The sequence below is a fragment of the Rhea americana genome, unplaced genomic scaffold (assembly GCF_003343005.1).
Source record: "Rhea americana isolate MKP2758 unplaced genomic scaffold, rheAme1 scaffold_38, whole genome shotgun sequence".
Classification (NCBI taxonomy): Eukaryota; Metazoa; Chordata; class Aves; order Rheiformes; family Rheidae; genus Rhea; species Rhea americana.
Genome location: NW_028186512.1, coordinates 583292 through 596885, shown reverse-complemented (window position 1 = coordinate 596885; position 13594 = coordinate 583292). Strand labels below are relative to the sequence as shown.

At 35.8% G+C, this 13594-nt stretch overlaps 1 protein-coding gene across 2 annotated transcripts in view; it reads right to left on the bottom strand.

Moving 5' to 3' along the window:
• LRBA (LPS responsive beige-like anchor protein) overlaps positions 1–13594 on the bottom strand; it is a 399174-nt gene that overhangs the window by 303761 nt on the left and 81819 nt on the right. For both annotated transcript variants that reach the window (XM_085313166.1, XM_085313167.1), the window contains exons 23-30: positions 10356–11381; positions 9146–9321; positions 7918–8071; positions 7323–7503; positions 5937–6064; positions 5373–5480; positions 2646–2823; positions 1517–1952 (exon numbers count right to left, since the gene is read on the bottom strand). In XM_085313166.1, the coding sequence (XP_085169292.1) occupies positions 1517–1952; positions 2646–2823; positions 5373–5480; positions 5937–6064; positions 7323–7503; positions 7918–8071; positions 9146–9321; positions 10356–11381 (2387 nt within the window). The remainder of the gene's footprint in view (positions 1–1516; positions 1953–2645; positions 2824–5372; positions 5481–5936; positions 6065–7322; positions 7504–7917; positions 8072–9145; positions 9322–10355; positions 11382–13594) is intronic.

The following is a 13594-nucleotide window of genomic DNA, read 5'->3' as shown; positions in this document are numbered from 1 at the left end:
CTGAACTCCACCATCTCGTGGTCACTGCAGCCAAGGCTGCCCAACCTTCACATCTCTAATCAGTCCCCCTCTGTCAGTAAGGACAAGGTCCAGCAGGACACCCTTCCTTGTAGGCTCCTCCACCATTTGCAACAAGAAGTTATCATCAATGCATTGCAGGAGCCTCCTGGATTGTTTGTGCCTTGCTGTGTCGTCCCTCCAGCAGATGTCAGGGTGGCTGWAGTCCCTCATGAGAACCAGGGCCTGTGATCTTGAGGCTACCTCCAGCTGTCTATAGAAGGCCTCATCAACTTTCTCTTCCTGGTCAGGTGGCCTGTAGTAGACACCCACAACAGTGTCCCCCACGCTAGGCTGCCCTTTGATCTTTACCTATAAGCTCTCAACTGCCTCCTCCTTCTCCCCGCCTAGGCAGAGCTCGATGCATTCCAGTTGCTCTCTCACATAAAGAGCAACTCCACCACCTCGCCTTCCTGGCCTCTCTCTCCTAAAAAGCACAGAGCCATCCATGGCAGTATTCCAGTCATGTGAGCTATCCCACTATGTCTCCGTGACTGCAATGAGATCACGGCCCTGCGATCACATACAGATCTCCAGCTCCTCCTGTTTGTTCCCCATGTGGAGGAATGTCCAGAAAAAACATCTTGGTTTTTGATTGTAAAATGCTCCTCTAAAGAAGGACCTTTCAGGACTTTTTTTTTTTTTTTCAGGATAAAGAAGGTCTTTCAGGATTTGTAAAAACTATTTCCTCAAATTAATGCATTTCATTGTGGCATATAACATGATTCGGTAACTACATCACTGGAACACAGAAACACTTCAAAGAGCAAAGCACAATGATCATGAAGGTAATTTGAGATGCATAGCAATGGAGGAGATAGGAGGAGACAGTAACATTCTGCAAGTACTGCAGTTATTAGGAACTGGAAAACAGAAAAGAAAAGAAGAGCTTGCAGTCACTCCCAGGCTATTCCTTTGCCCTTTTGCCATAGTGTTTCTTCGCTATAACATGTATAGAGGCAGAAGGCAACTCTTAAAAAGCAGCGCTGGCCTTGAGATCTTCAGGTAAAACTCAGTGGCTAGTCATTTTTCATTTCCATAGTCTTTCGAAGAGTGAACATCGCAATTAAAGACTGCTCCCCTTCTTTATATACCTTATTCTTGTTGTAATGGCCCCCTAGCAAAGATATGCTACATATCGTTTCTTGTCATGACTTTTACAACTTACATAGCTGTAAGAGGACTACAGAACTGCTCTTAATGCTTCACTGAAGTACTCTAWACCAATTCCTTTCAGAGCACACCATAACATCCCGTGATTTGCACAGCATACCACAACACCTTCCTGATGYGATGCCTGTGTGATGTCAAGGATTTTATTTGTAAATCAATTTATCTTGATTATAAATTGTCACACATTATCTTAATTGTACACATTATCTGCTAAGACCAAAGTGTGATTTTTTTCTAATCCTTAAAGCAAACTTAATTAGCCTAAATATTTTAGGAGTTACGTTACCTGTCAAAGGAATGGAACTGTACAGGTTGCTCAGCAGCTGCATCACCAAGAACTCCAAGGAAGGTTGGTGGCAGAAGAGCAGAATCCACAGCAGTCCCATCAACTGGTGTGTTCACCAAGCTTCGCAGAATGTCCTTTACATTGACATTTTTTGCAGCTGGCACAGAAGTTGCAGGCTTACTATTGTTAGTTCCTGTCCCACTTTCGCTCTCCTGAGATTTATTTACTTCTAATGAGAGCGTGCATAGTACTTCACTGATAGCATCTGGACCCGCGCTGATGTTCAGAATTTCTTCTTCATTAATACTATCTGAACTGTTTGTTTGACCTGAAGCTGCTTCCTCTCTGAGACCAGAGTCCCTTCTTCGTACAGATGCTGTACTTTCCGAATCTTCAGTGGAAGCTGAAGATGAAGCACCGAAAGGGTTTTCTACAGCTTTTCATTCCAAACACAGAAAACACATTTTAAGTTCATTATTAACAGAACTGCTTTCATCACATTGCTTCTAAAAAAGTAATACCAACAGGTGATAAGTGAATTAACAGCTATAAGTATTTCCCCTCTTACCTTACTAAAGACTAAGTATTTAATAGGACACTTGGAGCAGAAAAAACAATCTTTTTAATTTCTGGGAAGTTTGAAAAAACAATCTTTTTAATTTCTGGGAAGTCTGAAAAAACAATCTTTTTAATTTCTGGGAAGTCTGAAAAAGCTTGTAAGATTCAAAATTTAAAAAACAAAGAAACAGAAAGCATTGATTAAAAATGCAAAGAATGAAAAAGAATTGATTGGCTGAAGGAAGAGTAGAAGGAGAAATAAAAACACAGTCTTACAGTGAAAATAAAAGGCAGCTAATCTATGCTTACATATATTTAACCTTAAGCAAGACAGCAGTCCTTCCGCAATAAGCAGAGACTAACCATCTTTATGTGGGAAAAATCTGTGGGTTCTTCTCAAATCCTACAAATAAAAGCTGCACACAAATACAAGGGCAAATTACATACCATAATGTTGTTTAAGTGGTTAGAATGTGTATATTTCTACATAATCTCAAATGGATTTCTACAGACTCTCAAGATACATACATCACACTAAAAATATTGTTTGGCCAAATAACTAACAATTCACCTGTAGCAGGAGCAGTAGTTTCATTATTTCCATTCTCTGATGCCTTCAATGATTGGCTATGATTTGGTGGTCTCCTTTCATTCTGGGGCTCCAATATATCTCTGTATTTTGAAACCATGAGCACAGAAATAAAATACACTACAGCCAAAGCCAAAAACTGAGCCTGTTTACTATCCTCCTGTAAAAAGACACACACACACAGATTTTTCATTACAATTTCAGCAGCACACTTATTTTTGTGAAGTATGCCCAGTGCTACCATAAACAGACCGAGTAAGCTGATTATGTCAGCAAAGGACACACAATATTCTCTAGTCACAATTTGCCTCATCTATAAAGCAGAGGAATAACAATTATATTCAAGTGGCACTAATCCTTTCATTTTCTTTAYGTAAATACGCCAAATTTGAATAAGGTTATATGTTTTGACTATACGCTTCAAATTAGTRCAGGGAATAGGCCCCCTTTATTTATTTACAGGTGTTTTCTCTACTATACTTTTCTTCAAATTTACCAAGRTATTAACTGTCTTTGCTGTGAAGTACTACCGTGCAAGCATATTCAACCAAACTGGAAAGGTATTCATAAATAATTATACATTACTGAAAGAAGTGAAGCAAATGCCAGATTTTGAGGTAAGGTTTCATTTTATCCTCAGATTGTCCAGATGGATGTACTGTATCATGCATGCTGCTTTTGTTTAGCTTCTGCATTTGTATTATTTTGTAATTTTATTGAGAGATTAAAAAAAAAAACTTAAAAATAAATCTTAATGAGCTAGGTAAAATGTCTCTTTCAAGTACTCAGTCACTCCTAGCGAAAGATAGGAAAGAGCTACATAGTCATTTCTGACTAGACATAAGAATTTGGCTAAAGTCTGCTCCCTTTAGCCTCTGGTCAAAAAAACCTGCCAAAGCTTAGTAYACTTTAGGATCACAGAAGAACTTTATATTTGGGTCCTTACTGGCCAATCAGCGTAAGAGAGTTTCTTTCCCTCTCACCCTCCCTTGCATTGACTACTGCAGATAGCATGCAATTTTTCTCTTCCTCTGAGCAGCTCAAAAAAGTAAGTTAAACTATAAAGCTCATCTTATGATCCGAGTGCTTAATGAAGCTCCATATTCCATAAAAAATTATTTAATAAGCCATACTGGGAAACGTTAATGAAACATTTTTGATAAAGAGAAAACATAGCTGGGTCCCATCTGTTACGCCTAAGAACGACCTCTTAGCCCTACCCAAATCATTAACCTTCACAGAACAGGAAAGAAAAATAACCTTATAACAGGCTGGCATCAGGTAAGCACAGTGTGAGGTTGATGGAAATTCTCTCCAATGATAAGGATTAAAAAGAATTTTTTTCCTAGCTGAGTTTTTTCAAGACAGTTTCCAAATGTACTTAATAAAGCTGTGGTCCAGTAAAACCAGGCTACTTTTTTCTTATCATTTTTTCCTGTGATGTTTGTAGAACTCCTTGAAATAAAGTTCATATGCCAGTGGAAGTACTACTAACGGTGGTTAAGCAGTTAAGGCAATAAACTGGAATCCCATTTGAGTTCCTTCCATACACGTTGAAATCGTGCTAATCACATTTCTATGTGCTGAATGCAATTTCAGAAATTGCATACAAATCAAACATAGAACATTTAGAGGCAGGTATAAACAGCTCGGATTAAAAGATCTATTGTGGAATATGTTTTAAGTCTACTTTTTCTTTACAGCTCAATACAAGCAGAAAAGCAGAGTTGTTGCATCATTTTACATTTTTGTGAAATAGAAAAATTGGTGAATTAGATGTGCCCAAAAGCAGAGGTATGTGCCTGCTGGGGTTTTTAAAAGAAAATCTGAGTACATAAAATGTGATTAATTTTGAAGATTGAATCATTAGGATTATTTTTATGGAAGATCCACTTCCTGTTATTCTTTTGCACACTGATACCAAAGTAGAGATTAAAAGCTTGTTTCCATCAATAATTACTGTAAAGATAAAAATGAAAGATCCTTCATTATTCTGGATAGAAGAAAAGTCACTGTGAAAATCATTATACTTGCTAAATAGCGCAATTACTGAAAAATAAGTTCTAGCATCCAAGCCCATGGCCACTAGTGACTCAGAGCCATTATAAATACTATATTTGCTTACAGAGGGGTTTTTTTGAGCAATCAGTTTCAATTTCCTCAATATCAGCTATAAAGCTGCTGACACAGGGCAAAGTTATTTTTAGTCAATTGAAGACTTGAGGAAAAAAAAAAAAATCCTACGCCCATATATAACACACAAATTGGTTCCTCTGAGGGAAAGTAAAGGAATCACAGTTGACCTCTAGTTTGTAATTAGGCAGAAAGATACTAATTTCTCCAAAAGCATACATAAACATCGTTATGAATATTCAGTAATTTGTCTACTTACTGCATGTGAAAGTAAGTATTTGCACCAGACACAACATCCTTAATACACAACAGTCTTGAATACTCTAGGCAGAACTCCAGTTAATCAGCTCTTAAGAACACACTAAAGACCTTGACCAGCAGACAGTGACTTTCATCTCTCCCTCTATCCAATTCCCAACAATACAAGAGCTGCAAAGTATTACGCAGTCCCAGTTAGTATAAGCATTATTCAATTTTTGCAAATTCTGTTTAGGCAAACTATGTAACATATAGTAAGTGTTAAGCAAACATATATACAGAATTTATCAACAAAAAAAATTTTTGTTTGTAACTCACTATGTCTCTGAACACTACTGCTCGAAGTCGATTAATATCCATATCCTGCAGAAGTCTGTCATGGTCTCGTATTGGAGAMATTCCACCAGTCACAACGTCCACTGGACTCTATTTAAGAAACACAATTGCTTCAGATCCTATTCTTAAAGCATTCTACCAAAAATCACGASGTGTGTAATGTTGCATTTAATAATTTCTTAGCTCTTGTTTTAAGMAGGTAAAATTTGGGGGAAAAAAACACTTCTGTGTATAACTTGTCACTGCACATCACATTTGGGGTGTCCAGAGCACAAAGATCAGATATGCATTTCAGATTTAAAGAAAAGAACAAAACTTAAATAACTTGGCAAAGTAAATTTTTGTGACAGAGTTATTTCACTGTATAAGATTARATATGTAAATGTTAAATGCATAGCTTGGAAAAATTACTTCAGGATTTCCAGTATTCATGCTGTTAAGCTCCATAAAAAATATATCAGTGGTACAAGTATAAATTTAAACATTTATCCTTTTGTACACAATAATAATTAATTTTTGTGGGTTTGAGCATGGCCTGAAACTTGCCTTTGCTGCAGACTTTCCTGTTCCTATAAGACTCTGCAYTGTTTTTTGTTTCTTCACAGTGTCTCCAGCAGGTTTCATCTGTGCATGCTGCTGGCACTCCAAGCAATTTCTTACTGCAACTGAACATACTTGAAGGGAAAAGAAAAGTCAATAATTTTGCTGTATTCCTTACAGAAATATATCATATACTTGTGTATACCATTTAAACTATAAACTTTAAACAAATCTGTAAAAGAATATTTTGTTTCAATAAATTGTAAATAGTTGCAAAATAATGCTCTAAATATAAAATTAATACTAAACTGTTTGAACACATATAGAATAAATAATTCAAAATGAGTAGGTCAGCATTATTACATTCTTTCTTCATCCCTCATTGAAATATTACCACGCATACCACTTGGGGAGTGAGAGGGATGAAGACAGCTAAGTTTCTTATCATAGCATAACAAGAAAGAAAAACAAGTGCTACACGAATGAAACAATAACAATACTTGCTTCACAGTAACTTGTTATTCTCAAACTGAACATGTTCTAAGGTTATATAATTTATTTTTATTTATTTATTTATTTAAGCTACACAATGGCATTTGTTTTATCATCTAATACTATTTTCAAAGGAAAAAAGAACTACTCCACCTCTATACCTGTTTGCATCCCATAAATCTTGCTCTACCTGCAAAGTTTTAATTGCCTAGAAAGGGAGAGGAAGGCTAGTTACTGTTGAGGCTACAGGCTGTTCTGGCACTAATGCAAAATAAAATTTTTGTAACCAAAAAACAAAACAAACAAAAAAYTTACAGCATACAGCTGTCCTCCTTTATTAAACAAACGGACCAGATTATGATCTTGTATGTTCCTATTTTTAAAATAGTCATTAGCGTCTTATACAGTGATCACTTTCTTCMAATTCCATTTGCTGTAAATATACTACAATACTGGGTACAACTACTAACCGATCTGAACCACACTCTTTAGAAATTTATGTTTCCAGTTACCATCATATGATATTTCCATCTACTGACCTTCTTTCATACGCATTGTAAAGGTTCCTGTTTCTATATACACTGCAAGATTTCATTTCTATATACAATGCTGTGTTCTTTGTTGGACTATTTGGGGAATTTTGGTAAAAGAAAAGATCTTCATGGATAAAAATCAATACATGTATCCAACACTGAAGTTAGCAGAATTTAATCAGTTACTTAATTTGAATTATTTAAATAGAAAAAATATCTATATATCTATATGCATTGTAGACTAGAGTAACAGCAAAATAGKAAAAGATTCCAATGCATCTTTTACTAAATTTGATTTTAAATATCTGACAATAGTAACTATTTTGCAGGAGCAAGTTATGTTAATTAAGTGGTTTTATCAGCTTACCCAGACGGAGACATTGTCGCAGAATTCCTCCAGAAGACATATTTTTCTCAGACTCAATTTCTGTGAAACCAAGAGAGCTTGCAAAAATGAGAACATCCACAAGGTTGATTAATCTCTGGAGAAATGTTAAAGATGCTTCTACTGAAAGTCCTTGAGTAGGCTCAATATTCTCCAATTCATGCTACACAGCAAAAAAAAATGAAAGCARCATTTATTTCTTTACAAGGATAATATTCATACAACTTAGACGAAAAAAATGTATGTTGGAAGTCCACTTCTAGTCAGACTCTAAAGTAATGATCGGTTGTATTCCAGAAACAATCATTAGTATTGAGATTTAATCTTATTGTAAACCATTGCGGGACAATGAAGCTCTGTAAGTGACTTCTTTTCACATCTTCAGGCAAGGAAGGCAAGCAACCAGTTTACCTTAGAGAAGGCAGAGGGTAGCAAAGGGTGCAGAGAGAGGAGAGTTGTTTATGGAAACATATTTTCCTGTCTCCCAAAACAACAGTTATAATGAGTTAATACACTGTAAAAAGAGAGGCCTCCTCCCACAGGAGATAAATTTGTAAATAAAAAGGATATTTCTTACCGTAGCTGATGTAGCAGCAGAAAGCAATGGCAATATGCCRCCACAAGCCATGATCATGTTGTCCATCACTTGAGAGACGAGGTGAATTGTGTTGTGTACAAATACGACATTGTCATTGCTATTCACAAAGTCCATCACAGTTTTTGTAGAATGGCTGTCCAAAAAAGCAGGTTTTACAAAAAATGTAACATTCAGAATACAGCTTTATTTTTGTGATATTTTTGCATCTTTATGTATTCAAAAGACTAAAACCAAAGAGTGAGTAATGGCGCAGCAAACATCACATGACCACAAGGTTCAAATGATATACCTTAATCTAAACCAAAAAGTATCCTTCCTTTTTGTTCTTTATTCTCTCCAGATCATAGCCTGCTAACAACATCAAGATGCATGGTAAATGATCATTTGGATAAAGATACGTTATAAGTTGGCTTATGATTACCTACTATAGCAAAAGCCACTATATCAATCAATGTAATAATCTTTCCTAGAGCTATAAATTAGATTTGAACTTAAATCTTTAGAAAAGCAAACCAAACACTAACCACTTCTCAAAGACATTAAAAACAAAAGMACACACAAACTTAAGTCCTCTTAACACAGGAACAGACTTTTCAAGAGACAACCTAAACTAGAAATACACTTCATCTGTACCTGACAATATCCTGATAATTTAGTCACATCTTAAATATTATTTTTTAAAAAAATTAAAAAGAGGATTCTATACCATACCCCTGTTACACATTAATTTTTAAATACATAAAACTAGAAATCTTCAGTTTCACAGAACCTATCAAAGCAGCAACATGGTATGTATAAATTTCAAAGTAATACATGGCATTCGAAATAGTTTTTTTTTTTAGTCCTTGTTTAGATACTAATAAAAGGTGCAGGTCTCTAAATAAATATATTAAGAACATGAAAATCATGATCCAATTGACTGACCATCACTGATGCAAATGTGGTCAGGATTTCAGTCAAAATGCACATGCAGGCTCTCAGCCTTTCCACATTTATGTTTGTAAAAAGTCTTTTAAAAAGTAAACCATAAATCTGAGAATTTTTGGATACAGGCCACAAAAATAATTAAGACTACTTAATAATGGGTAAAACAGCAGATGTGAAAACTCCAGTCAAAAAGTGTCTCTGATGCCCTTTCAACAAAATTTCAGGTTAATTATAATGAAATGTCAATCTGTATCATTGCATATAAAGCATGTAAGTTTACCTTCTCCACATCTGTATATCTGTTTCTATGGAAAAGAGCAAGTCTGTTAGCAAGCGCTGATGCATCAGTGACCACTTAAACTCAGGAATACGAAACACAGTAGACCTAGAGTCTCTTCTCTGTCCATCCGATGTAGCTACTAGCTCTTGTCCTGAAGAATCTTGCTGCCTTGAGGTCTGAATGCACAATATGTAGACAAAAAAAAAAAAAAAAGTTTCTGGAGCATACATTGAAAAGCACTTAACTGACTTTAGAGTTGCACAAGCTCAGGTAGTACACAGAGTTACAAATAAAGCTAGAGCTATTACACAAATGCTATGTACTGGATAAACCAAACCTCCAAACTAATCTACACCTGCACCAGCCCACCAGTCATTCTAAGCATACACAAGCAGCAACTCAACCTTACCACAGGGGGGGTATACATTGCTGTAGATAATGGTTTTCCTCCTTTGAGGAAGAATGGTGTAGAACGACGAGCATCCATTAGCACGTATCTCTGCAGAAGGGAAGTACTCAGAGAGATGACTATTTAACCCTGGAAAGTTGAGTTAGAAACTAAAGAATAGAGAGATGGAGAACTGCAGTAGGCAGCTGAAGCCCAATTTTAAATTGCACTTGGCGGGGGGGAGGGGGAGAACAAAGTTGCTTGACATGTCAAATTGTGTAGTTTCAGAAGTATTTATTTTTGTGTATCTGCAGAGTACCTAGCATAAAAAATATTTTCAAATTCCATCATGACATGAAAAAAATTCAATGCCATAGCTCCCTGTACAATAAATGTTTGCTTCTCAAAATCCAGAAAATTATAAGAGGTCAGACTGAAAAAAMTAAAAGGGAGGTTGAGTGAAGAAATGGAAGAAATTCCAGATAAAATAGTCTCAGAATATATAAACAAATGTTTCTGTTCTTCAAATAGAAGAATAGCAGTATCAATGTAGACTAAGGGTTTATCTAGCGCAATATTCAACCTCCAAGAATGTCCATGAACAGATATAGAAAGAACAATAACTTAGACTTCCCTCAACACAAATTAGTACAAAATACAGCTATTTAATCAAGAGCTAAATGTGTTCTTTATTCAACTCTCAAAATCCATTCATACTAAAATTCCCAAAATGTCAACTGGCACATTCTTTCTTATAAATATCAGTGTTAAGCACTCTCATTTGTTTTTAAGCTAGGTGTATGAAGGACAAGCAGAAGTTACCTCAGGTAGGGATCTAGGGGGCAAACGTGCTTCTAGRCTTGTGTTGGCTTTCAGTTCCAGTCTTTCTGTATCTGATGCAACATTAGAAACATCAAGCTTGGCAATTCTTTTCTCAGAGGCTCCAGCAAGCTCTGGTACATGAGCATTTGCATCCTCTTCAGCTCTTCTGGTTCCACTGCAAAGAATCTTTTCCTCTTCCAGCCTTTTTTCCCCTTCCGAATCCATTTGAGTCACTATTTCTTGACCTGCAGAACTTACTGTTTCTGATAAGGAAGCCATTTCTTCCTTTTCCCCATCCACACTCTCAGTATCTTCAGATTTTAAAAGCACAGATTCGGGTTCCTTCTCTATTACTTCTTCCTGCTTTGTTCCTTGGCTTTCATGAGAGCTATGTTCTTTGACTGTTTCTGCTACCTCTTCTACAGGCAAAGGCATACTACTTTCCTCTTTCAAATCAACAAAGTCATCTTCCTCTTCCACATCTAGTGTTGATTTTTCTAGTCCTTCTGAACTTTCAAGAGCTTCACCTTCCAAACTAGTTTGCTCTGCTAAAGAAGCAGCAGCTGCTTTTCCTTGTACATGTTCATGCACTTTGCTCAGGGAATCTTCGATTGCTTCAGCTATTCCAGTACTAATTTCTGAAACATTGAGCTTTATTGTTTCTGTCTCTGGAGAAAATTCTGAGCATGGCACTGCTTTTAAATTGCATGCACTCTCCGCATCTTCCCCCTCCAATTCCTTCACTGGATTAGGCACTGAACAAGTTTGTTGGTCACCATCCGATGAGGGCTTTGTCTCATTTTTGTCATTACTGCACTCCATGTGATCATCAATAATACAGGAAGGAGCAGCAGCAGCTTCTTTTAACTCCAAATGGTGTCGCTTTCCTACAGTTTCAGCTTCCTTGCTAGCTCCAAAGATTGTTCTAATGGGAGCTGAAGGACCTATTCCACTCCCTTCGCCTCCTTTCCCTTGGTATTCCCTGTATATTTGAGAAAGATTCTCTTTGTGCATTTCAAAAGTTACCTAAAAGAATAGAGTTGTTGGAAGTACATTAAAAATTATATATTAACAACTATTTCTTCAGTTGATTCTGAAAAAAAAACAAATATCTTTATCCAAATTATAAGGTTATACTGTGAACTCATACTGGATGCTGTCTTCACAATACCATAAAATACAAGGTTAAAAAAAAATTTCATATTGCAGATCACTAACTTCAAGCAAGTATTTCTTAAGCATACCTGTTATCCTGGGCAAAAACATAACACTAGAATTAAGAGAGTCCTAGAATGTCCCAAAGACAGAAATTCAGACATTTACCAGAAGTACTCAGTTTTAGAAAGTATTCTTACTTAAGGAGGACAACCTTAAAATGGAGAGAACTATTCATCCAGTCTGTCTAAATAGCAAGGTGAAAAGAACTACACAACCTTACCAAAATAAGATGACTTTCCAATGGTTGAGCTGGAAAAAACATATTGCTTGAGGTACATAAAAAATAGAAAAATGTCTACACACATACTGATAAAGCTCATTTGACCAAATAAAATTACTACTTGTATGCTGAAAGAAAAAAATATCTAACTAGATTAATTGTTAAGGTTTTATTTTACTGTGATTCAATTTAGTTTATCCATCTTTTTATTATATTTAGGTTTTAGCTTTATCCTCTGTATCAGAAGTGCCTATCCATCCCCTTCATTCTGACAAAACTTGGATGAGCTTGGAAACTTAAAGCTTAGTTCTCAAACTTTTCCCAAAATATAAACTGCAGCTAAGGATTCTTTTTCTTTTCTACTGTTTTCTTCATCACTAAACATAGTGGTCTGACAAAGCAGGAAAGTGCATTTTACTAAATACATTAATACACATTTTCTTATTCTTTTACATACTGAACTTCTTCATTTGAATCTCGTTTAAACATTTCCATGCACCTGGTATTCAAAACGATGATTGCTCAGTAGGAAAAGTTTGTCTTAAGGCAATACATATTAAACAACAATTAACTAGACATGTTAAAAAGGTACTAGAAATTAGAGCTAAGAAATCAGAGAAGAGCAAAAAGACCCAAAGGCAAAACAGAATATTCTCAGAACATTATATTGTCAATAACAAAACCTTATCCTTTTAATGTTTCATTTYCTCCATCAGTCAAATACGTATTTACATACTATAAAGAGCAGTATATTATGCTATTACGTAACCTGAGCCTCTAGCAGTCTCCCTCCTATTGTATCAAAAAAAAAAAAGTCTTTCTATACTGGTTTCAAATCAGTCCTGTACAAACAATAAAAGGTAAATGATTATAAATGATAAATCTATCCCAATGGAACTATAAGATATTTGATTTCAGGGTATCGCTAAATTGGTTTTTAATTATTCTTAGAAATTATTCTTTCCGAATCCCTTCTGAGTCACACCAAAGTCAGGATGCCAAAGCAACCTGAAGTAGATTGTGTTAGTAAGACCTCCCAAAAACTTCTAATTGATTTTCAAAAATATGATCAAAGGGGCTACTTTTGGTCAAATACATTACTTTTTGGAACAGAAGAAAAGCTCTGGACAATTTGAGCTTGTACACAGCCAGCTCTCCTCCTCCTCCCTCTCCCTGATGCTTCCTCCACTTCCACAACTACTGAAAAGTTTTATTCCAACAAGTATAAAAGTGACATTCGACAAGTGAAAATATTGTTGATTTCAACAAAACTTATCATCATACTTATTTCCCAGAAAGCACTCTGACTCACAATATGTGTATACATTACCTATGCGGTGCAAGTACAGTTACAACAAGCCAATGATAACATAGCTACCTTTATTTCTATTCAGGTCTTCAATATTGGATTTCTCTGTGTAACACTTGTTTTTGTCTGAAAAAAATATGATAAAAATGACTCCTCAAATAGTATCTGCTGGTTTTAGTTACACATTCATTTTGTAACACTTCTAAGGTATGCTCAAGTGTGTGACAGGCCTGAATTCTACTCTGCTACTGAAACTGTTGAACAAGTTCCGGGTCTAGACTCAAAACCTTGTTTCAGCAGTCATGTTGAACCAACAGAAATCAAGATAAAGATGCAAATGGCACTTTTTGAGGAAGACATACATGTCAAATTTAGTTACTGCTGCTGCCCCAGCAAAAATGGGGATGGGCATCATGRCACTAAAGTGATCACAGGACAGGGGCTAGAAGGATCTGTTATAGAACATCATTTTCTTCAGCACTCAAACCTGGA